Genomic DNA, 24,416 nt, shown 5'->3' on the forward strand with positions numbered 1-24,416 from the left:
GAGCCCAGGAGGAGCCGCCGGGGCCCGCAGCTCGCGGGCCGGATGGACCGGGCGCCGGCCGCGGCGTTCCGGTGCGCGCGCGCGCCTCAGCCAATCGCGTGCTCGCCCGCCCCCCGCCGCCGCGGCGAGGCTGGCGCTGGGAAGAGGAAGAAGAACATTCGCCCTCCTCCTACCAGCGCGCGGGCGGCGGCGGCGGCGGCACCGGGGTCACGAACTCTGACCTTTCACTGACAAAAACAATAACAAACCCCCCCTTCCCCGCGACCCCGGCGGCGCCCTCGGGCCCGCCCCCGCCGCCCCCGCTCCCACCGCGGCGTCTCGTCTCTCCCGCCTGCCGCCCCGCGAGCCCGCGGCCCCCCGGGCTCCCGCCGACGCCGGGAGCCGGGCCTCCCCGCGCCCTGCCCTCCGCGCCGGGGGCCGCCCGCCGCAGACACGGGACCTGCTTCGAGGCCGCTTTGGCGCCCAATCCTGAGGTAAAACTGAAAGGAGGGTCGGGGCGGGCTCGGGCCGGCGGCGGAGGGGGCGGGCCTGGCGCGCGGACATGGAGGCGCCGCGGCGGCGGCTGCTGCTGAACTCGACCCTTTTACCTTTGCCACGGGGCGGTGGCGGCGGCGGCGCCCGCCGCTTTGCATAGTGGGCCGGGCCGCTCCCCTCCCTTCCCCGCCCGCGGCCGAGCGGAGCGAGCGGGCTCCCCCTGACCGGCCCGGCCGGCGCGAGGGTGGGGGCGGAGGGGGAATGGCCGCGGCCCCGCCTCACAGTTGGCCCTCCGCCAGCGCCGCCATTTTGTTCCCGATGGAGACAGCTCCGGCTGGGCCGGGCTCCCCTCCTCCTCCCTGCAGTCCCTCCTTCCCTCGCTCCCCGGCTCTTCGCCCCTCCGCTTCCCGCCTGCAGTTGGCGGTCGCCTCGGCCCAACCGCCGTTTTTTATGAACGGGAGGGTGGAGGAACAGGAGGAAGGCGGGTGCGGGCCGCGACCTCCTGAGTGACAGCGGGGTTGACCAATGGGTGCTCCGATAGGAGGGCCGGGGCCTGCGGCGCCGCCCTCCCGAGGCTCTGATGATTGGTTCTGGAGGGAGAGGGCGTTCCCCCGGGGGGCGCGGGCGCCCTGGCGGGGCGGGAGCAGAGGCCGGGGCGCGGCGTGAGGCCCGGGCGGCGGGGGCGGGGCCAGGGGCGGGGCTCCTGGGGGCGCGGCCCGGGCGGGGCGGGGCCGGGAGTGCAGCGTCCCCGGGCCCGGAACGCGTCGCTCGCGGGTGGCGGGGAACAATAGTAGTAAAGGTGATGAAGCGTTTTGAGTCCACGGCGCGGCCTCGTGGGGACAGCGTTTCCGAACCCGGACACCTGTCGGGGCTCCTGCGCGGGCTTTGGGCCCTGCCCTGGGCGAGTCCGCTGTCCGAGGCTCAGTTTGGTGGTCGGTCCAGCGGGGAGAATGGGCGCGCTTGACCGGCCGGACCCCACCGCCCTTCCCAGGTTGGTTTGCGGGGCTCTTCTCAGAAAATAGAGCCCAGGCCTCCCCGCGGGGCTCGAGGGCTGCAGAGTGGCCGTGTTGTCCCCAGCCGCCCGGAGTGGGGCGCGTGGGGCTGGGGCGGCGAGTGCGGGGCGCCGGGCTCCGCGGGCTCGGGATAGCGGGCAGCGAAGTTCTGGGCGCCACCCGCAGGACCGCCTGTCGGGTGGGAGGACAGTTAGACGAAAACACCCCAAAGGGGACACGGAGGAGGAGCTGGAGGCCCGGGGCACTGGCTCAGCTTGCACCGTGAGGGTGCCGTGTTCCAATGGAGGCGCCCGGTGGGTCGCCAGCCACAGGAGCTGGGGGACCTCGGGGGGCCGCTGGCCAGGCCTGGCTGGAAGGTGCTTGGAGCTAGGTCGTTGTCCTGTGATCCTCCTCTACCCCAGCCAGAGACCGTGACTGTGGCCGGGTAATGCAGAACATCTGCAGTTTGACAATAAGAGACAGAGAAAGTGCGGTGAGTCCCTGCCGTGAAGGGACAGCCTCAGGAAGTCACTTTACCTCGGGTTCACATCCTTTGCCAGCCACTTCTGTCCATCCTCAGTTGGGCAGATATTTGCTGAGCCCCATTCATCCCCCAGGCAGGGAATACAGAGGTGGCTAGACGTATAACATGATCCGGTGTATGAACTGCCACCGTCTCTGACACACTCACCACGTGTAGGCACGGATGCAAAGTCGGTTTCAGGCAAAACTAAGTGTTGGGGCTGACAGTTCAACGCTTACTAGCAGTGTGGTTGTGCCTAGAGGTTAGTTTTGAGCCTCAGTATCCTCGTCTGAACGATAATAAGACATTCTGTCAGGAATTGAGGATTAAATGAGTTAATGTAAGTAGAGAGCTTAGAAAAGTGCCTGAACATAGTTAAAAACTCAGTTAAAAAGTTGGAGGTGGTTGTCATGAAGCAGTGGTTGACTTTATAGACCTTGGACTAGTTAAGTGATATCAGCAATGAAATTTATAGGTGGTGTGGTGTTGGAGCAGACGCACTGATGCTTTTGAGATTGGATGCTTTTGTTCAGCTAGGTGTGGCATCAAGTTCAAGTTTATATTGAAAACAAAGTATGGAATGAAATAGTGCTAACAAAATTAGACTACTTCCCAGGACTGTACCCTAGTTCAGAACCCCTGTAATGTAGAGGCCTTCCTCTATTCCTGTGCTCCAGACACCCTGGCTTACCCTCAGCTTCCTTGACAGCGTGGCTGACCTTCTGTCCTAGCCCCCTGACCTGCAGGGCCTTCACCATGAAATACTCAGAAGCCTGCCCCTCTGGTTCTTTCCTGGACTCCTTGTCTTGCAGATCTCTGCTTAAGCAGAAAAGCCTCCCTTACAGGGAAGTCCTCCCTGATTGCCACTACCAGTCTAGATCAGATCTTTTGCTTTATATTGTGTCCCTTTCTTTGTAGCCTCTATCTCACTTTGTCATCACACACTCCATTATGTGATTGTTTAATGTCTTCTTAGGTTTAATGCCTTCTGACCACACTCTAAGCTTTGAGAGGAGGACTACATGAAGGAGTCATCTTTATGTATCCAGCACTTAGCAAATCCCTGGCACTGTTTGTTGAGTGAATGAATTGTCGTTAATTTATGATGTCATCAATAACTAAGCTGCTGCCTGTTAATGGGTACCTTTTACCTTTTTATGTGCTATTTCAATTAGCACTCCCAGCAATAAAATGTCTCTCAGGGTATTTGGATGCATTTAAGAAGTGACTCTTGACTGATAGGCCACCACCCAGAGATGTCATTACAGATGAGATGACCCATTCAAATCCCTTTTCCCTATTTGTTGATTTATTTTTATTTTTTTAAGGTCGGAAACAGTTTGTTAATTGAATTATGTTTAATTACATGAATTATGTTTAATTACATATTGTTGCTTCTAAGTAAATTCATGTGTGAACAAATAGCCCATATATAATTGTGTCATTTAATTCATTTGAAGAAGCAAAGCACCAAGCTAATATGATTTTCTTGAAGTAAAAAAATTTCAGTCTTTTTTTCTTTATCACAGCAGGGAACAAACTTTTAGTGGTTTTATAGAGTTGGAGTTGAAAGTCTGTGTAGCTTAATTATAAATATTTATTTTTCCAAAAGTAAATTGATTTCATGCAATAAAATTATTGAAAATCGCCTTTTAATTGGCTACCCAAGGTTAAAAGCTGCAGAATGTATGTTAAGCTTCTACCAGAAAGTCTGGTAAATAGAACATTTGTATTGTATTTCCTTATTTTACATGACACATAAATTTAAAATAACATTTTTTTAAAACAAAAACAGCCATAGTTTTATTTAATAATTGGTTTATTTTTGTATGTTTCTTTTACATCCTGTTCAAGGAATTTTGATTGTCATTTGTTCAGCACTTGATTTCTTGAACTAATTACTCAGGGTAACCAAAGAACTGATGGTTTAATTAAAAATATTATATATTGTTTTATACCATTAAATTTCATTCTTTCTTTTTGTGGTTTTGGTACTGGAGATGGAACCCAGGGGACTTTACCACTGAGTCCTTTTTATTTTTTGTTTTGGGACAGGGTCTCAGTTGCTGAGGCTGGCCTTGAACTTGCATCCTCCTGCCTCAGCCTCCTGAGTCTCTGGGATTACAGGCATGTGCCAGTACACACAGCTTAAATTATGTATTTATTGCTTTCAGTAGTTGTGTTCATGATGACGTTGATGTTTTCTTTTCATGATCATGTCTTTATAGAAACAAAGAAAACCCCTACCTGCAACAGCTTCCTCTGGGAAGTTTTGCGTGTGTGTGTGTGTGTGTATGTGTATTATTGTTGTTTTTAGGACAGGGTCTCACTGTGCTGCCTGGCTGGCCTTGACCTCTTGGGCTCCAGTGATTCTCCTGCCTCAGTCTCCCAGGTAGCTGGGACTTCAGAGTGGGCCGCTGGGCACTAGCTGAAGGGTTTAGAAGCTCGTCTTCAGAGTGTCGAGTGACAGTGTGGTCCAGGGCAAAGAGCTTGGACTGTGGAGGCCAGGAAGACCTGGTTCCAGAATCTTGGGTTGTGGCCTCTTCCAGGCGAACACATTCTCTGTTTGTAACCTGGAAGTAGGAAGTCAACCCTGAGACTGGGGATGGTGCTAGGCTGTGTGTGTTGACCAGATGACCTTGAAAACTAGGGAAGTGGCTTGTGTACAACGACCCCACTTTTAACCTTGACCTGAGCCCACTGGTCTCCTGTCTCCAGGTGCCTGAGTGTCTCCAAGTTCTGTGGAGTCGATCCCCTTTGGGAGTGTGCGCTGAGGCCCCTGCCTGAGTACAGGAGGCTGATTTTTGGGCCCCAAGCGTCTCCTGGAGTGGGCGAGGTCTCCTCAGCAAGCACCGCATGGGGGGATCTGAAGGGTGGCTCGGGTCTGCGTGGGAAGTGCTCGTGGAGTTCACCGAGTCCTCCCTCAAGTCTGATGCAGAGTCCTCCACAAGATTTTGGCATCTCTCTGTGCTTTATTGTTGCTTGTAAGGACCTTCAACAGCGCAGGTTCCCCTCCACGTGCGCTCATCACCTTTAACCTCCTGTTCACACTCCTGTCACACCCTGAAAAATGAGGTTCCTCTATATTCATGAAGGTTTATTTGCCTCCAACCTGACTTGCCTAGAGGCTGAGATTGTTATTATGTGTCCCTTTGCATTCTGTGTCTACCCCAGGTGACAAGTATTCTCCTGTCCTCAGTACAGGTGCCTGAGTGCTGGAGTGCAGGTGGCAGCAGCAGCTCTGGGGCTGGCTGTCCCGGAACAGCGCCCGCTGATAGGGAGGACATGGGCCTAGGGGATGGAAGCCTAGATGGGGGCCTTGACATGGGGTGTTTGTTAAAATGAGGTGAAAGCACATTGAGGCCCTGGCATCTGGAAGCCTGGGAGTATAGGGGGGTGATTGGGGAGCTCCTGGGGTATGAAGGCAGCAAGTTGGTTCAGACCTCAGCTGTCCTCCTCCCAGACTCTTGGAAGCCTGTATTGATACAAGCTTCCCGCCTAATAGGAGGCCCTTTAACAGGGGGTGAAAGGTTTTATTCCATATTTACTGACAACAATCCCAAGGATTGTAACTTTAGAAATACTAATGTGTAAAACATAATTTTGTTCCAAGATTTTCAAGTGTACAAAAGGACACCATTTTCTGGAAAACAGGATAGCCGCTGGAGAGAGGAGGAGGGAGGCTGATGGGGCGAGACTCAAACTTGAGGGCTTGGTGGTTTTCGCATGAGTGCTGATGGATCTGTGCAGGAGACCTTGAGTTTCCTACTAGCAGCCCCCACACTCCCCTTAGGAACATTCAGCAGCTGCCTGTGTGGGGCCAGCAGCTCTCTGAGAAAGAGTTGAGACTGGACGGCCCTGGAACTCCAGGGGACTGCTCTTGTTGCCTTTCCCCCAGTGGCTCTCCCATTGCGTCTGCAACACCTTTTTTTTTTTTTTTTTTAAACCAGGTTGATGAGGTGAATACCTTGGAATTATTGAAAAGTCACCTTTTAATTGCTTTACCAAGCAGGTGTCAAAGTATGTCAGTCGTCAACTAAAAAGGCTGGTAATTAGAGTGTGTTTGTTGATTTACTTAGTACAGGATTTTTAAGAGATTAAAAATTTAAATTTATGATGTATGTTTCTTTTGTGAAGATGTGCAGGACAGTTTTTTAAAGTAAGAGACTTGGGGTGAAGTTTAATGGTAGAGCACGTGGGAGGCCCTGGGTTTAGTCCCCAGCACCCAAACCACAACAAAACAAAGAATGAAAATGAGGAAAAACTGTAAAGGCACAGAGGATGGCACGACATCACAAGGCATGGATGAGAATGTTCACAGGAGTGAGCATAAGAGCTCCATGCTAGAAACAATCAAAATGTCTAACAGCTGTCGATGAAAACATCGTGGCATAGTCACACGCACTGGAGTACTATATAGTAATGAAAATGGACTAACCACTGATGGTTGTCACACAAATCACCTTCAGCAAAAAAAGAAAACAAGGGCAGATATGTATTACAATAAGCTCAAAACCAAGCAAAATTAACCCATGGAAATTAGAAGTCAGGAGGAGAAAGATGTTAATGCCAGTGGACCTGGGGTATACCCAGGACATTTGGGTGCTGGTAATGTTTTCTGACCTGAGTGTATTTACACGTGTGTCCAGTTGGTGGACACTGATCAAACTGTTTATAATTTGTGGGCTTTGTATTTGCATGTCGCAGTGATTACCATACGGGCAAGGTTTTATTCAAGTGCCTGATAAACTGTCATAGTACACCCAGAGTGGAGCTGGGTCTGAAATTTCTGTCAGCAGTCCTGAAGCCTAAGTCACGTATTTAGGAATCAGTAGTTGTGTAAATCGGTTTTTAAATGACGTACCTTTAGTTCATTCCCTTAGGTAGTTAACTGGCTGCCTGTCACTTTTATTTTGCATTTCCTCCTCGATTTTCTCTTTCGGGAAAATTATTTTGAAGGGCACTGTGATCGAGGGGGATTTTTGTGTGAGTCCGAGGTATGAGTTGGACTCCTCCCCTCCTGCTTTGCTAGCTGGATGACTTTATTTTTTATTTTTTCTTAATGTTTATTTTTTAGTTTTAGGTGCACACAATCTTTATTTTGATGTGGTGCTGAGGATCAAACCCAGTACCTCGTGCATGCCAGGTGAGGGCTCCACCTCAGCCCCACCCTGGATGACTTTAAATCGATTGGTTAGTGAGGCTTAGTTTTTCCATCTGGTAGGTGGGACTAATAAAGCCTCCTCCCAAGGCCGGCCACAGGGTAAATCATGCCTGGTTTCCCACAAAGCCCACGAGGTCCTCCCTGCTCTCCCTCCCTCCCTCCCTCCCTCCATCCATCCATCCACGGACTCAGAAGTGAAGAGTCCATGTTACCCTTGCTCTTGGCTCTTGGTAGGGTAGAAAGAATCCTCCAGTGTACAGTGACTTACTGTAGAAGTCTCCACGCAGATGACTGTAAAACTGACCTGGTAGCAGAGGACTCCAGGTATGTGACAGTGGCTCCTCTTCCTTGCCGTTCCCTCCTTACCCCACCGCCTCCTCAGCACCCACTGACCACTGCTGGCCTTCTCACAAGTGTCCCCTGGACAGGCACAATGGGCAAGAAAGCCCGTGACCCAAAGGCCAGGCCATCTTTGAGTCTAAAAGTAACAGTTTTGATGACAGGATGTGGTACTTGAACTCAGAGGCATCCCCGTGAGCAATTTTTTTTTTCTGTTGATGAATATTTGTATTCTGTTAACCTGCCACTTGATTTTTATTTCCTCATTTCAAGTTTTGATCTATGATTTCGAGTCTGGGGTTACGTATTTCTCATTTTGTTCCTGTCTATCCAGATTGTTCAATTTTTATTGTCCCACAAAGACTTCTGACAATTACAGTGTAATTAAATTATACTGAATACCTAACATCTATTGAGAAACTCCATATCTAGTATTCTGTAAATAGTTATTAGGAATTGATTTATTTTAAAATATTTGAAGCTGGAGATGGGTGGCAGGGATGGCTGTACCACAGTGTGAATATGCTTGATGCCACTGAATTGTAAACACAGCCCAGCCCAGTAGCACACGCCTATAATCCCTGGGGGCTTGGGAGGCTGAGGCAAGAGGATTGTAAGTTGGAGGCCAGCCTCAGCAATTTAGCAACTTACTGAGACCTTGTCTCTAAATAAAATAGAAAAAGGGCTGGGGACGGGGCTCAGGGGTTAAGCACCCCTGAGTTCAATCCCTGGTTCCAAAAAAAACAAATATAAAAAAATCCGAGATTTTTGTTCTAATTCGGCGTTTTTTATTTTTGCTCAGTTACACAATTTACCAGGGAACTACAAGTGCCCTTGGTGTTTCCATATAATACACGTATAATTAAATTTCACGTGGATCTTATGGTAAATTGAGGCTCTAGTCCTAATTATAATATACATTTTGCAGTTTGGGCTACTGCCTTTTTTGTGTTGTTTTTTTCCCTTAATGAAGTAACAGTGGTGCTGTCCCTCAGTGGTAGCCGCTGTGCATTGCATGTTTTGGCTTTGTGCCTGAGCCTCCGGGTCCAGGCCACTTGTTTAGAGGAGAGAATTCCCAGAGAGTGGGCTTTCTGAATGCTGTGTGACCAGGGCCACGCAGTCCACAAACAGGGACGAGTTCAGTCAGTTGATTGTGAGGCCAAGACGGGCTCATGCGTTTATCAATGAAGACAAGGGACTTTATTAATGGGGACACTGACTCCTGGCCCTGCCCGGGGAGAGCACAGCTGGGCTGTCCTGGCCACTGAGTGGACATTTAGGTGTCCCCAGCGGGAGCCCAGGTGTCACTGCATTGAGGTCTGGAGCCCTCCTCTACCAACCTGCAGGGTTTCCTTGGCGGTCACTGTGAGCCTGGAACCGTGCATTCTGTTCACAGTGTGTTCTGCTGTCATTCTGTGGCCCTTGTTACAGGTTTTGTGTTGGTTTGTTTTGCGGTACTGGGAGTGACTTCTAGGCAGGTGCCCTTGTCCTGTGTTTTGTGTTCTATGTCCTGGTGTCATTCGTGTGCTATCCAGAGAAACTCATTAGTTCAACTTAAGTTTAAGAACCTCCTTCATGTTGAGCCTTGGCGGATGCCCTGGCTTCCTAGTTGGCCTCCTGTTCTTTTTCTTTTTCTTTGCTGGGTGCAGGCATCTGCATATGCACACACGGGTTCTTTGGCTGAACTACTGATTCTCCATTGTAACCGCATCAGCCTCTCTGCCACTCCCCTCTCCCGTCCTTCCTCAGCAGGAGGCCTGCTGCTGCTCAGACCTCCGTCCTTCCTTGGACCTGCCAGGTGTGAATGAGCTGCCCGCTCTGCTTAGAGCTCCTCCCTTTCTCTGTTTGCTGCTTTTCCACCCTTCCGTCAATGCTGCCCTAACCCTCTCTCCTAGCAGTGTCATTGGCTCCCAGGGGCAGAGGGAAATGCTTGTTCCTCGAGTCTGTTAGCCTTGCCGAGATGTTCTTGGTACCCTTAAGTTCATCACAGATGAGGACTCCTTGTTCTTTTGCTGTTCTTGCAGCTTCTCAGCAGACAGGTTGTTGCCTAGTTAATAGCTGTTTCTTAGTAAGGATTGGTGAAGGTAGTTGGACTTAGTTTAAAACTGTTGGAGGAAGATTTTTTTGGATCAATTTTTAACTTAAGATACTAAATCTTTTTGGAGACTAGTTGGGTTTTTTCCTAGGAACATTATTGTATGTGGATGTGATCTTTGAAGATGAGGAAGCTGAACAGGTAACTGCTAACCTGAAAGTTTATGATGCCTATCATGCTCTTTTGGGGGGATTGGGAACCCAGGGGCACTTTACCACTGAGCTAAATCACCAGCCCTTTTTATTTTTATTTTAAGTCACGGTCTTGCTGAGCTGCTAAGGCTAGCCTCAAATTTATGATCCTCCTAACTTAGCCTCCAAGTTGCTGAAATTACAGGTGTGTACCATGGAGATGTAGCTCAGGGGTAAAGCACCCTTGAGTTCAATTCCCAGTATAAAATTAAATAAATAAATAATGCCATGTATATAGTTACCTCTTAGCAAGTACTATTTGTCATCAAGCTCATTTTACATAGATCCACAAGCCAAGAGGTTGTCTCTAAAAGCTTTATTTCTGCAGTTGGTGGCATCAGAATAATAGGGCTTTTTTTCCCCCAGATGTCAGTTATAAGATTATGCTGTTCTAACGTTTTAAATACATATAGACACAATCCACTGTTCCTTGGAACTGCTTCTAGGGGGACACCCCCTAGTTGATAGCATACCCTTTCCTGTTGTGGTGAGCAAGCTCTTGGAGGGAGAGGCTTCTCCCCAAACTTTTTTCTGAATGGGCTTGGATTAAACATCCTTCCCCTTTCTAATATCACTTAAGCGTTTCATTTTACTACTTACATTGTGATACCCTAGAAAAAGAAACATCTGTAGGTAAGATATAATTTATGGCATTTTAAAAAGTAATGAAATGGGCCGGGTTCGGTGGTTACTGCTGTGATCCCCAGCAGCTTGGGAGGCTAAGGCAGGAGGATCACAAGTCCAAAGCTAGCCTCAGCCATTTATCAAGACCCTGTTTCCAAAATAAAAAGGGCTGGGATGTGGCTTAGTGGTGAAGTGCTCCCTGGGTTCAATCCCTGGTACCAAAAAAAAAAGTAATGAAAAGGAAAATATTGTATTGAAACCATCTCTTACATGTGCTCTGATTGGATTTAAGTCTTTATGTTGAAGGCATTAGCTTCTCTTTTACTTCCTCTTTTTGTGTCTGTTTGTTTTTCTAATAGGTGTACATTCCTCCTTGTTCCTTCTTTAAGCACCTCTAAAGCTTCTGTTGATGATGGTCATGGCTGTTTCAGAGGCAGAAACCCAACTCTGAAATCAGAAATTGTCAGAATTCAAGTGTATAAGAAAAGTTGGCTCCATTCAAGTATAAAGAAAGGCATTTGAGATGGTCCAGGAAGTTGGCGGGGGACATTTGTCCTTCCAGAGATAAGAAGTATTATAAAGTTGCTGTAATAAGATAATGGTGGTGACAAAGATAAGTGGAACAATAGTAAAATAAAAATTGAGAGCCTAGGATTATGTCCACACACGGAGCTATACCTGATTTGTGTCAGATAGGAAAATAATATTGTTCAGTACAAGGCGCTGGAGAATTGATTATCTATTAAAAATTAGAGTCTTACTCGTCAAATTTGAGGATCAATTTGCAGATGGATCAGGAATCTTAAATGTAGGAGCAAAAATTCTTTAACATTTATATATAAGAAAACATGCAACTATTTATAATCCTACAGTAGGACAGAATTTAACCATAAAAGTATAAACTATATAAGAAAATGCTGGTAAGTTCAGCATTATCATTTTTTTTTAATTTTTTGTAGATGAATACAATATTCTGATTTTTATTTATTAATTATGCGGTGCTGAGGATTAAACCCAGGGCCTAACACATGCTAGGCGAGCGCTCTACCTCTGAGCCCCATCCTAGCACATCATTATCTTTGTTTGTCAAAGTATAGCTTAAAGGGCTGGGGACGTAGCTCAGTGGTAGAACATTTTCCTAGCGTGTGTGAGGCCCTGGGTTCCATCCCTGGCTCCTGGGCAGGGTTATAGGGAAAGACACCTTAAAGAACATAAGTAGATGAGCCAAGGGGGAAAATATTTGTAACTTGTATAATCAATAAATATCGAGGTGCAGGGGTACATGTAATCCCAGCAACTCGGGAGGCTGAGGCAGGAGGATCACAAGTTTGAAGCCATCCTTAGCAATTTGGAGAGACCCAGGCTCAAAAAAGAACTGGGAATAATAGCTCAGTGGTAAAGCAGCCCGAGTTCAGTTCCCGGTTCCAAAATACGACTACTACTGATGATCACAATAGTGAGTATTCAGAATACTTAACCCTTTCTAAATCAAACAGGCTTCCTACTACTTTTCTGTAACCTAATGTCTATAGTCACTGGCTTTTAGAATTATCTGGGGGCTCCAAACCCTATCTGAAGTTAATTGGTCCAGCAAATTTAAAATGTGCCATAAAGGTCTCTGAGTTACTAAGGCTCCGTGATCTTGGGCAGTCATCTGTAAAATTGACTTCAACTCAGAACTTCAACATCAAGCCACTTCTTTTAGGGGAACCTAATGGAAAGATGTGTGTTTCTCTAGTATTGTTATTTCTATAATTGTTAATATTTCCCTCAGAATATTTCTGAAATACGCAAGTCCACATACTTCTTATATCAAAGTACAATTAGAAACAATGCTAGCATCTAACATTAGTTAGATAGTCGCCAGCTGCAGCTCCGTGTGTGGCGTCCTTGCTGAATGACCTCTCTGGCCTGGCTGTTGGGTTTTCTGATTTTAACACCATTCCGTTTCCTGGTGCATGGGAAGGGGTGCTTTCCCTCCTTCTCTATTAGTTGGAACCAAATTGTAGCAATGTAGTGTGTTTCCCTGTGTTTTGTTTTTTCCTTCTAAAAACAAACTTTAAAAAAATTGGGCTCTTTATTAAAAGAGTAAATAGGCTGGGGCTATAGCTCACTGGGAGAATGTGTGGAACCCTGGATGCAGTCCCCAGAAAGAAAGGAAAGATGGAGAAAGTCGGAAGGAGAAGGGAGGGGGGGAAGAAGGCCCGGGAGGAAAAGAATGAACACCAGACCCCCCCCCCCCCCAGCTTCCCACCTGACCCCACAGGAGAGCTGAGTCTGCTGTTGGTGGCCTGCTGTCGCAGCTCTTACAGGGTTCTGACGAAACCCTGAAGGCCGGAGCCAGATCTTTTGATACTTGTTGGTCACAGTTTCATGCTCTCGTTTCTCTCTCTCCATTTTGGAGATAAAATAATCGGACGGGGAGTTATGATAGAAGTGACTAAAAGCCACGAGCTAAACAGCATCACAGAGGCCCACACTCCAGCCCTGCAGGTGGGAGCTGCAGGAAAGTGCTTCTGTAAAGTCGCGTGTCCCAGGGCCCAGTCTGTGACTGTGGAGGGCATCTGTGTACACTGCACGTGTGGTGATGCCGTGTAGTTTTCACGTGCGGATCCTGGGAGGGAATCCCCAGAGCTTTGTTCTCCTATTAAGAAGAGACCTGTGCAGTCCCTAGCGAATTCTCCAGGAATCAAGTCCAGTGGGACTCCCTTGGTCCTGGATTTTCTGTGGTAGAGTTGTTGGAAAGTGCTGGGGGAACAGGGGACTGCTCCTGACCAGAAGGGACCAGGAGTTGCTTCATAAGCAGTGACCTTGACCCTGACCCAGGCTAACACGCTTTTTGATCATCAAATCATTTTCTTCAGTTTGTACTGGTGGTGGTATCAGATCTTTTTTCTTGTTGTATTGGTCCCAGGGGTCTTTAACCACTGAGCCACACCCCAGCCCTTTTTATTTTTTATATTGAGATGGGGTCTCACCAAGTTGCTGAGGCTGGCCTTGAACGTGAGATCCTCCTGCCTCAGCCCCTGAGTCTCTGGGATCACAGGCGTGCGCCATCACCGTGCCCAGCTACATTTTATTCCTCTTAGCAGAGAGCTGAATTGTCTGGTTCTCTCATCATTGAGAACTTTTCAATTGTAAGTTAATAAATTTATGGGTGCTCGGTCCTCATCAGCCCGTTCTCTGCCATGGTGTCTGCCTTTGCACCTGTGAGGTGCGCGACACCTGGGCAGGTTTTGCTTCTCGAATTGCCACCAGTGACAGCACAGTTGATGATAGCGAGCTGGCGCTCTGTCCAGGGTTGATCTCACACCTTTCTCAGATGGCCGCCTTCTCGTTCAGCCTGCGGTGACAGAGCTATCCAAAAAGGTGTGTGTAATTCCGACCTCCCCGAGAGACGACCCAACCATACAACCCAGAAGATGATAATTAAACTCCAGAGTCATCTTCATCTCTGTTTACCAGGGGAGGCTTTGTTTCCAAATTGAAATGTTTCTACAAATTAATTTCGGTACTTGTAATTGAAGACGCTGGTGCCACATACTCAGATGCGCTCCGCCTGCCCGCCAGCTCGGCCTTCTGTAGAGGGCACAGCCCGTGTCAGATGGCACCAACGATGAATTTTGATTAGTACTATTTTTCACGTAGCCTGGTTTCTCCCACCTGATAGAAGTTGCTGCATTTTTCCAAACAGGTTCTCTAATGATCTTGCTTCACCATGGCTACAAATATGGAGGGGCTGGTTCAGCACAGAGTGGGGACCCAGCAGGTGGCTGAGGTGAGTGACGGGGGCTAGCACCATAGCTGGCACCCTTACTGTTGAAAGGAGAGAAAAAATCAGTGTGCTCTGTTATTTCCAAATGGTCCCAAGGAAATGGTCACATGATCCAAATCCAGAACACGATGCTGTGGAAGAAAGTGTTAAAATGACATAGCGTGGCATTTGTCTGCTTGAACAGGACGGCTGCATACACATTAAAGTGACTTGAAAGTTTACTGCAAGCCCCAAACTAACAGAGTCTGATTCTTACCAGACTCGTGGGCAGAGTTGTAACTCAAAGGCTTGGCCTTCCTGTCTCGTGCCTAATACTTGGTTAGTACTACCAAATGGTGGAGGCCTGGGCATTCAGCAGTAATTGGCCATCTGCCATTGTCCTAAGTGCTGAGAAACATGGAGGAGAATGAGTTTTTCCTTCAGTGATCACGAGGCCTGGTTATGGAGTGACTGTAAACAGGGATTGAGAAATGTCACTCCAGGGGAGGTAGGTGAGCCTGGAGGTGGGTCTTGAATGACAAGTAAGCACTGGACACACAGACCCGAGTGAGTGAGGTGGAGAACTTTGTGCCAGATTCTAGGAAGAAATTTAAGTCAAACATTTATGTAAAGGAGCTGAGGCATCAGCTTGGTATGTGGGGGCAGCTTGTGGTGTAAAGGAGGTAATCGGGCCAGACCTTGAAAAGCCTAGTTAATCTGCCATCATTAATAACATCATGAATCATGAATATTCACTGTACCAGCTCTTATTCTCACAATAACCTTTGGAGATTGGTACTATTATTCTCGTCCTCATAGGTGAGAAAACCAAGGCTCAAAGACATGTAGTTGGCCAAGAGCACGTGTAGCCCCGCAGAGATTCTAACCCAGGTCTGTGCATGTTTTTCAAAGCTCCTTCAGTTAACCATGGGTTATGGTGACCAAGAGCCATGGGAAGGATTCAGGTTTGCATTTGATTAGTTTCTAAGGCAGAGACAGATTTACCAAGGAACAAAGGATTGTTTTTAAACGAAAACTAAGCACATACATGCTAATTTAAACCAATAAAAATAGCAGATTTTTCAGAATTTTAGATCCACCATTAAGTTTAAGGCAACAGTATGTGTAGTTACACCCCCTCCTCCAGCAAATGCAGGTTAGTGTTAATGAAGATGAAAGGAAATAGAGTTCACAATTTAATATAATATTTTGGAAAGGGCCATTAGCAATATGAAAGTATTGATGTTAAAGTGCTTGTATTTATGTTGCTTTAATTTATGAATGGAATAATCACCTCAAAAATAATTAGTTGGTTTTTCAAATATTTAGGGTTATTTTATATTTTATAGGGCTCCTCATTGAGGCCGATTTGGAGACTAGTATATGGATTGCTGCTCTAAAAGGCTATCAGTTCTTTGAGAGAAGTTAAAATAGGTAAATACGTTCTGAATTATACGTTCAAACAATTTGCTAGCTAAAATTTTCTGCCAAATGCCCGATTTCCTTCAAACAATGCAAATTCATGTGTTAACTTGGTGCAGTTGTTTGCCATGGCAAAACATCCATTTTTTTGGAGTTAAAATAATAGGGTGGGGCACAGTGGTGCACACCTATAATCCCAGCAGTTCTGGAGGTTGAGATGGGAGGATCGCAAGTTCAAGGCCAGCCCTGGCAATTTAGTGAGGCTCTAAGCAACTCAGTGAGATGCTGTCTCAAAATAAAAAATTGAAAAAGGGCTGGAGATGCAACTCAGTGGTTCAAGTACCCCTCCCCTGGGTTCGTTCCCCATTACCAAAAATAAATAAAAAAGTTATCGTTAATTTTGCATGCAAGAACAATCTTCCCACTTAAACCATTCCCCATCCTTATTATTTTTAAAGGGTAAGTATGTGTGTTCTTGGAAATTTTGAGCTTAATGAACTTAAGCTGTATATAATCAGATTAGTGAAGTGAGCAGGAGATCCTTGAGTTGACCATCTCAACGCTAGACAGTACCTGGGGGCGAGTAAAGTAACCACATTGAAGAGTTCTGAACAGTGTGGGGTGTGGGACAGCTCATTTGGTCAGTGAACTGTGAAGGAGCGTGTGTGCCTCTCTCCCATAGGTGGGGGGTGGGCGGAGGCCCGGAGTGAGTACTGGCGGATGACAGGACGGGCTACTCCCCAGGAATCCCCTGTCCAGGGGCTGTGCATGAGATGGGCCACAGAGAGGAGTGAGTAGGAAGGGGCGGGATCCTGGTAGAAAGGTTCCCCCACGTGGAGCTGTGGGCCTTGAGATCATGCCCTGTCACCTGCTGGGTGGGCGATGTTGTGCCTTGGTTTCCTCAGCTGGAAAGTGAGAGTGATAGTAGTACCTACCCGTCCTTTAGGACTGCTGTGAGGATTCAATAAAATAATGTGTAAAGAGTTTTTGGAAGTGCCAATAATAATGTTTAAGAGAGGTTTAGTAAGCTTTAATAGATTTTTAAAAATTATTCACTTGGTTTTTTTTTTGTTGTTGTTTTAAGTTGTGCTCTTTGTTTTGAGATGGGGTCTCACTGTGTTGTCCTGGCTGGCCTCAAACTCTTGGGCTCAGGCGATCCTCCTGCGGAACAGGTAGCTGCGATCACAGTCAGTGGCATGCTTTTCCTGCAGCAGTGGTTAGTTATGTAAATGACTTTCTCTAGAGTCCCCGGATTAACTTTCTAGAACAGGAAGTTGGATGGTACAAAACAACAGTTTGATGTCTGATGTCAAAATGATTCAGTTACTCACAGCTTAGCATAGATAGTGGTCAGGAGTGGGGACTGCAGCCGGGTTGCCTGATCTCAGTGATCCTTTTCCTTTCTGTGGGGTCAGTAGTAATTTCTCTGCTTCCCTTGAGACGGTGGGAGTTGGAGTCTTCTCCCTACTTTGCTCAGTCTAGCTGAAAGTTTTTCAGTGTTGACTTGTTGATCTTTTCAAAGGACCAAAGCTTTTGGATTTGTCAGTTTTTTTTCCCTATCACTTTTCTATTCTTTATTTGATTAATTTTCACTTAAAGCCACAATAAGTACCATTTAACATTCATTAGGTTGGTTAGAATTAATTAATTAGTGTCGGCGAGGATGCGGAGAAATTGGAAACCTTCCTTTGCTGGCTGCAGTGTAACCCCAATGCCTGTCAGCTATGGAAGTTGATTAAAAAAAGGGTAGTAGACAGATAAGAATTGGCAACGGATGCAGTGAGACCTTGAGTCATACCGAATTTTGCTTTTCATTTATGAAAGAAATGATTCTTTTTCTAAAGATGCTGCAGTACTTTTTAAACATTTAAGGTTTCCCTCGGTGACTAGAAATTTAAAACAAACACCTGCACACATGTAAATACACAGGCGCTGTCCCAGAGGGTCACCTGCACAGAAGCACTTCTCAGCTCTAAGATATTTTGAGTTAGGAGATTTTGAAGTTCACTTGCTGAAGCATTTTGAATGCCTGTGAGCAGGAGGAAGTAAGTCACTCATACAGCGACCCTGTAAGTGGCATGTGTCTCTGCAGTAGCCTTGGGGTGGCTTTACAGATCTGGCCAAGATCTTCCCTGGTCCCCAGGGTGTTGAAGGGGCTCCCAGTGGCCAGACACTCTGAACAGGGAGATCCTGCCATGGGTGAGAAAGTCATATCTTACACCTTTATTATTATTTTTTTTACCATGAAGACTCTGACATCTTCACTGCAGAAAACTTAAACTGTCGCTTCCATGTACGGGGGTGTTAGACATACAGCTCGCCCAGTGCAGGGACGGGGCTCAAGGGACAGAGCTGCTGTTGCTCACGTTTCAGGTGTCCGTGTCCTGCAAGACCCAAGTCAGGCTGATGAAATTTGATGAATTCTGCCCTCTTACAGTCTGGACAGTTTGCATTTTCTTGTTCAAGTAGTGCACATACGTGGATCTTAAAGCTAGCTTGCTGGTGTGGAGCACCTCCACACTGCTGTGCACGTCTGCTGCCAGTCACCGCTGTCCGTGGCCAGCACTTCCTTTATCTTCCCAAACTGACTCTGTACCCATTAAACACTGACTACCCATTCTCCTTTCCCCTGCGCCCTGGCTGCCCACCATTCTTTCTATGCATCTGACAACTCTAGGAATCTCACCTATTTTGGGACTGGCTCATATTACTTAGCATAATGTCCAAAAGGCTCATCTGTGTTGTAGTGTGTGTCAGAATTTCCTTCCTTTTTAAGGCTGATTAATATTCCGTTGGGCCACATTTTATTTATCTATCCATCCTTCAGTAGATATTTAAGTTGCTTTCACCTCTTGGCTACTGTGAGCAGTGCTGCTGTGAAGAGCCACCCCCCACAGCCCCTCACAACCACCGTCCTGCTTTCAAGGAGAGTCACACAGAGCTTGTTATTTTGTGACTGGTTTATTTCATTTAGCTTAATATTCTCAAGGTTTAGGATCTATTCTATTTAATTGGTCTATGTATATGTGCTTTTTATGCTAGAACTAGACTGTTTTGTAGTAAGTTTTGTAATCAGTGAGACATGTCGCTTTGTTCTTCCTTTTCAAGGTGGTGCCTAGAGGTGCCATCAGAATGTTGGGATATGCTTTTGTGTGTCTGAAAAGAAATCGTCGGGATTTTGATAGGCATTGCTGAATCAGTGTGGCTTGGGTATTTTCAGCATCTTGACATCACAGTGTCTTCCAACTCCATGAACATGGGATACCTTTCCACTTACTTAGGGCTTCTGTAATCACTTACAGCAGTGTTTTGTAGTTTTCAGTCTTTTTTTTTTTTCCCTCGGTTATTTTTTTAAGTATATTTATTTTTATGTGGTGCTGAGTGTGGGACCCAGTGCCTCTCATGTGTGAGGCAAGCGCTCTGCTGCTGAGCTATAATCCCAGCCCTGGGGTTGTTACTTTTGATGCTGTTGTGAATGGAATTATTAACTTCCTCTTCAGATTGTGCAGAGTTAAGTTTAGAAAGGTGACTGGTTTTTTGTGTATGGAGTTTGTATCCTGCAGGTTTGCCAAACTTAGAATTTCTAACAGAGCTTTCTTACATGTCAGATCACATCGGCTACAAATGGAAATAGTTTCTCTTCCTTTCCCATTTGGCTGCCCGTGCCCCCCTTTTCTGCCTGATGGCTTGGGCTAGAACTTTCCGTGGTGTTGAGTAGAAGTGGCCAAGGCGCAGACATTCTTGGCTCCTCCCTGATCTTAGAGGAGAACCCCCAGTCTGCCGTCCTTGAAAGGCACTGCCATCAGCAGTGGCTCTTCACGCCAGGCCTGCGCTGTGTGGAGGTGATCTCCTCTGTTCCTACTTGGCTGAGCGCCTGGATCCTAAAGGGGATTGAATTTTGTCAGGCTGCTTTTTCTCCATCAACTGAGAGGATTGTGTGGGATGGGTTTTCCCTCATTACACCAATAGGGCGTGTGACTGATGAGTTTAGGTGTTTGGAGCCACTCCTGCGTTCTTTAGTAAACCGCTCCTGGTCGTGCTTGCGTACCCCTTTAACACGATGCTGAGTTCAGTTTGCTGGTGTGTCCTTGAGGATGGTGGCATCATTGGATGGTGACGGTCGGCTGCAGTTCTCCTGTGTCTGGCTTTTGTACCAGGTGATGCTGGCCTCATAGAATGAGTTAGGAGGGTCCCTCCTCTTCAGTTTTTGGCAGAGTTGGAAGGATGGGTGAAAATCTTCTTTAAATATTTGATAGGATTCCCCAGTGAAGCCATGTGGTGGAGCGCTTTTCTCTTTTGGAAGGTTTGATTGCTTATTTGATCTCCTCATAGTTCTAGGTCTACTCTGATCCTCTGTTTCTTCATCAGTCTTCGTAGATTGTGTGTTTCTAGGAATTGGTCCCTAGGTGACGTCTAGGTTGTCCAATTTTGGGGGCACAGTTACCTATAGTACTCACTTATAATCCTGTTTGTTGCTGTAACATCTAATAATAACTCTGCTTTTATTTCTGACTGGACATTTTCTTTTGACTCGCCATCATGGATGGGGGACTTCATGGTCTAAGTGACCCGTACGGCCACATCTCTTCCCTCCATCATCCCAATAAGACGTATCTGTGCACCGCAGGAGCCATTGTGCTGTTGTATAATCTGCCACCTGCTTCCTGGTGTCTCCAGTGGCCTTGGGAGACTCTCTGCTGTTTTCCGTACAGATACATCAGAAGAATGTTCCGGTGCTTCTTTCCTGTGGAAGCATTCCTCCTCAGGCCCTCTGCCCCCCTCCTGCTTGTGTTTCTGGCTTGGTCAGCCCTTCTCTCTGGTTCAGATTCTTTGTTTCCTTGAGTCCCTGTTTTTCTCCTGGTTTCTTCATTACTTTTTCTTTCTTTGTTTTTTATGGAGAACATGCTTCCATGGCTTCCTGGGAAAAGGTGCCTGGGAGACAGGTGGTGTTTGATCTTTGAGATCTGAACCTGTCCTGATCTACTCTGCCTTGCTGAGCTGGGAGTTTAGGAATAGAAACCGAAGTTGAAAGTGGTTTTACTTCAGAGTTTCAAAGGCATTTCATTCTCTCAGCTTGGAGCGTTGCTTTTGAAAGGTCAAGGCCGCTCTGGTGCTTCTCTCTAGAAAGCCTCACTGGGCTGAGGCTGCTCTGGGGACCTCCTGCGCCTCCCCCTGGGCGGTGCTGGAGCTGCAGCCTCCTCCTTGGGCCTCTCCCCTGACACCTTCCACCCCCCCACCCCGTTGTTAAGATGGTCTCTTTACCCCTTGGTTCTGAAGTTCACAGTTTGTCCCTTAGTGGGTGCGTTTTTCAAATCCATGATGCTCAGGGCTCAGGTGGTTCTTTGGGTTTAGAAATCTACATCCTCCTCTTTTAGGAAATTGCTTTATACTATTTCTCTGAGAATTTCTTCCTCAGTTTTGTTCAAGACTCTTTCTAGAACTTCTGATGAGCTGGAGTCTGGACCCTTGAGCTAATGGCTTCGTTCCCTCCTGTTCATCTTTCACTCTCAGGGCTGGGTGCCACGCCCCTGCCGCTGTCTGTAGGTTGCTTTCTTAGAGTTGAATATTCAAGTTTTTCCAGGCGAGAATTCTCCAGTTTCGTGTCTGAGAGGTGTAGGCCTTGTTGCCACTGTCCTGTCCTAGTCTGTTTGAAAGCTGTGGCACAGGACATAGGAGTGGGGCCGGGGTGGAGGGTCACCCTTCCTTAGGTCACTGTCGGAGGCACCCTAGGCTGTGTGTGGGGGCCTTGCTGCTGATGGGCTGAGCACCGCCCTGCGCCTTCCTCCCGCTCTGCCTGTGACCCACGCAGCCAAGATGTCAATCAGTCTGCTGACCACAGGACATCCCACACAAGACTCCACTTTTCAAAATCCTATCCCTTGCCTTATTTGGGTGGAATATGCTACAGGATGTCTTCTCCCCAGTTATAGAGGGTTTCGGGGTGCTGTCTCTCTTGGCTCTTGCCTCCCTTTCTTCCCTTGCCTGAGCCGTCCCTGACCCCCGAAAAAAGCATTTCTGTGTTTGTGTGGTCTTTTAGTTGCCACCCTGGCAGCTGGTGACGCATCACCTTTCCATACCTCTTAGAGGGGAGGGGTCAGGGCTGGATCCTTCACCGGGCAGCTGTGTGGTCTCTGGGTTTGGGCCTGTTGCTCAGCATGTCTGCACACCGACTTCCCGTTTCCTGCAGTGGAGTGAGGCCCGGTGTGGTGGTCGGGGGTTGCTCCTCACCACGGAAAGCTGGACCCTGGTTTTCGGCCTGCTTCTTAGCCCAGCTGTCTGAGACCCAGAGTCCCAGATGGAGCCTTCTCAGGGCTCTGAGGGGGCGTGGGCCAGCTCCTCTGTGGTGTGCGCCTCTGCAGCTGTGTCCTTTCTGCCAGGTCAGCTTCCACCCGCCATCTGCTGTCCGGCTCCCACGTTTCTTAGCATTTGTGACCCCCCCCTCATCTCCTGACTGCTCTTTTTGTCCTTGTGCATTTGGGCATTTTTTATTGTTCATTTACTCATACTGCAATGTGATTTGGTAAAGAAATGGGGGTAGCAAATGTACCTGTTCTCTGCATTTAACGGGAAGTCAGGAAGTACTTGTCCTTGTAAAGAAATTGTCATTGTTCACTGATGGACTTCAAGGGGCTCCAGAAATATCCCATTTATTTATCATGAAATTGTTAGAGTGCTTCCTGCATGCTGGATGAAGGCTTTGCAACACGAGTTTCTATTCTATTAGAAATAGACGGTGAATATCTCACCACAACTAAAATGTCAGTGTCGGGATGCTCCTTTGGGGAAGAGACCCATGGGAGTTAATGTCTGGGTCTGTCCAGGAGGATCTCAGACGGTGGCATTTAAATGGAGACCTGAATGGTGTAGGAGTGGTTCTTGTGAGTTTCTGGGGTGAGGCTACAGAGGTGGGGGACATACTAGGCAGGGAAGCAGGGGATGACGCTTGGAATATTCCAGAGAGTGTCTTCATATTCTATAGAATGTCTCCCTGCAGGACAGCCCCAGTGAGGCCTGTGTGGCAGGAGCCCAGGGCAGAGGGGATGGGGTCAGGGGGAGAAGCCGGGCCACAGCATCTTGGCCTTATAGGCTGCGGTGAGGGACTTGTATGTTGTTTCCCATGTGCTGGGAGCCATCGGAGAGTCTTCATCAGAAGAGGGACCTGTTTTGGGGGGCTGGATCGGGAGCCTCCAGGGTGCAGTGCGTGCGGCTGGTCTTCGCCCTGAGCACCGCGCTCCCTTCCTAGGGTGAGCAGATGCATGTCCTTAATCCTGCAGTGGAATTTCGCTGGGTGGCTGTGTCCATCCTGTATGATGTCCCTGCCCTCCCTGGTCTGTATTGATTGAATCAAACTGCATCCCCTGCAGGACTACATTGGTAAGATTTCTTCTGCTCTCTAAGAGTTGGAAAGTGGACGTCTCTGACATTACATAATGCGGGCGTTTCTGAAAACCCTGTGTTCTGTCCTCTAAAAATAACAGCTTATAGAAAAATAGGACTTGGCACAGACCGGGAACTAGCAGAAATAATAACCCTAATAAAAATAAAAATAGCACAGTTACAAAGATACATTAATCCTAATAATGAAACTTAAGTACAGGATTTTGTCTTAAAGTGAAAATAGTTTTATGGATGCCGAGTTCCTGCCTGAGACTTGAGAGAAACGTATGCAATGTATAAAGACTGGGAGAAGCGCGCAGTGGGACAGAGGACGGGGGACGTGTGGCGGGGGATGGTCCTGATGTGAGCAGGCAACATACACAACGCTGTGCCTCCCCCCCCAATCCTGTGATGTCACCCAATGATACAAAGCTTTGCAGAGTTGGGAGCGGTCACTGTGAATCAGTTTGGTTTCCGCGGGTGCTCTGACATCATTTCTGTGACAGTTTCATAGGTCACACATTTAGAGATAACATGACAGCAGAGCATCCATCGAAACGGTAACCCTCGTGTGTGCCAGACACCCTGAGCTGTGTAAGTGTGTGATCTCATTCAGTCTTAAAGCCTGTCGCTGTGTGTGTGCGAGGGCTGAGGATGGACCCACCCAGAGCCTTGCACATGCTAAGCAGGTCCTCAAAATCAAAGTATGTGTTAGGGTTCAAGCCCGGGTGCTCAGGTATCCAGTATGCTCGTGGATTCTATTAGGGTAGAGAAGCACCCCTGGGAACAGTGGTAGAGCTAACCCGTCAGCCTTGTGCAAGTCAGGCAGGTGAGGAACTGTTACTGAGGGGTTCACACTCCTCATGATGCTTCATCAGCCCTTATCTTTGGGGGTTGTGTTGTCCATCTCTTATTTATGAGGTCTTCCCTACCACATGGCCATGATTCTTAGATTGTTTTCTGGAAGATTTAAAGTTGAACTTTCTAGATTTAGAATTTTGAACCTCTTGGAATTGACATTTTAGCCTAAGATGAGGATTTATAAGGGTCAAGTATCCGTAACTTTATTATTCATCTTTAAGAGGGTCTTGAATTTTCTCAGTCCTTCCAACTTAAATGTGAATTTTTAAATTAATTTGTTACATTATATACATACAGAAACAACGCCTGTTGGCTTCCAAAATTGAGATTTGCAAATACTTAATCAATTTGAAGAAAATTACATTTTTATGATATTGATGTTGGAGTTTAGAATCTATCATGGCAAATTTTTTTTTCCCAAAAAGATCTAGCGTTTCCTAATACTTTGTTTTATGATGCTGTTTATAAATATCAGATTAAAATTTTAATGTCCAGTTCTTGCTGGCATATAGAAATGCAAGTGGTTTTGTTTTTGATTTTTAAACTTGAGCAGTTTGTTCTTATTAATTCTGTTAATTCTAAACTCACTTGGGTTTTGAT

The 24,416-nt window shown here is 47.2% G+C and overlaps 1 protein-coding gene across 8 annotated transcripts in view; it reads left to right on the top strand.

The window, feature by feature from the left end:
* The first annotated feature begins 365 nt into the window (after positions 1-365).
* Nr2c2 (nuclear receptor subfamily 2 group C member 2) overlaps positions 366-24,416 on the top strand; it is a 68,776-nt gene continuing 44,725 nt past the window's right edge. For 2 of the 8 annotated variants that reach the window (XM_046425514.2, XM_046425521.2), the window contains exons 1-2: positions 373-473; positions 14,097-14,180. In XM_046425514.2, the coding sequence (XP_046281470.1) occupies positions 14,121-14,180 (60 nt within the window). In that variant the 5' untranslated portion in view covers positions 373-473; positions 14,097-14,120. Of the gene's footprint in view, positions 474-1,219; positions 1,466-14,096; positions 14,181-15,505; positions 15,591-24,416 lie in introns of those variants that run through there. The other 6 variants (XM_046425516.1, XM_046425520.2, XM_046425515.2 and 3 more) reach the window with 6 other exon arrangements.

The sequence above is a fragment of the Marmota monax genome, unplaced genomic scaffold (assembly GCF_021218885.2).
Source record: "Marmota monax isolate L192 unplaced genomic scaffold, Marmota_monax_Labrador192_F-V1.1 WCK01_AAM20220418_F8-fsc00028, whole genome shotgun sequence".
In the NCBI taxonomy this organism is placed as follows: Eukaryota; Metazoa; Chordata; class Mammalia; order Rodentia; family Sciuridae; genus Marmota; species Marmota monax.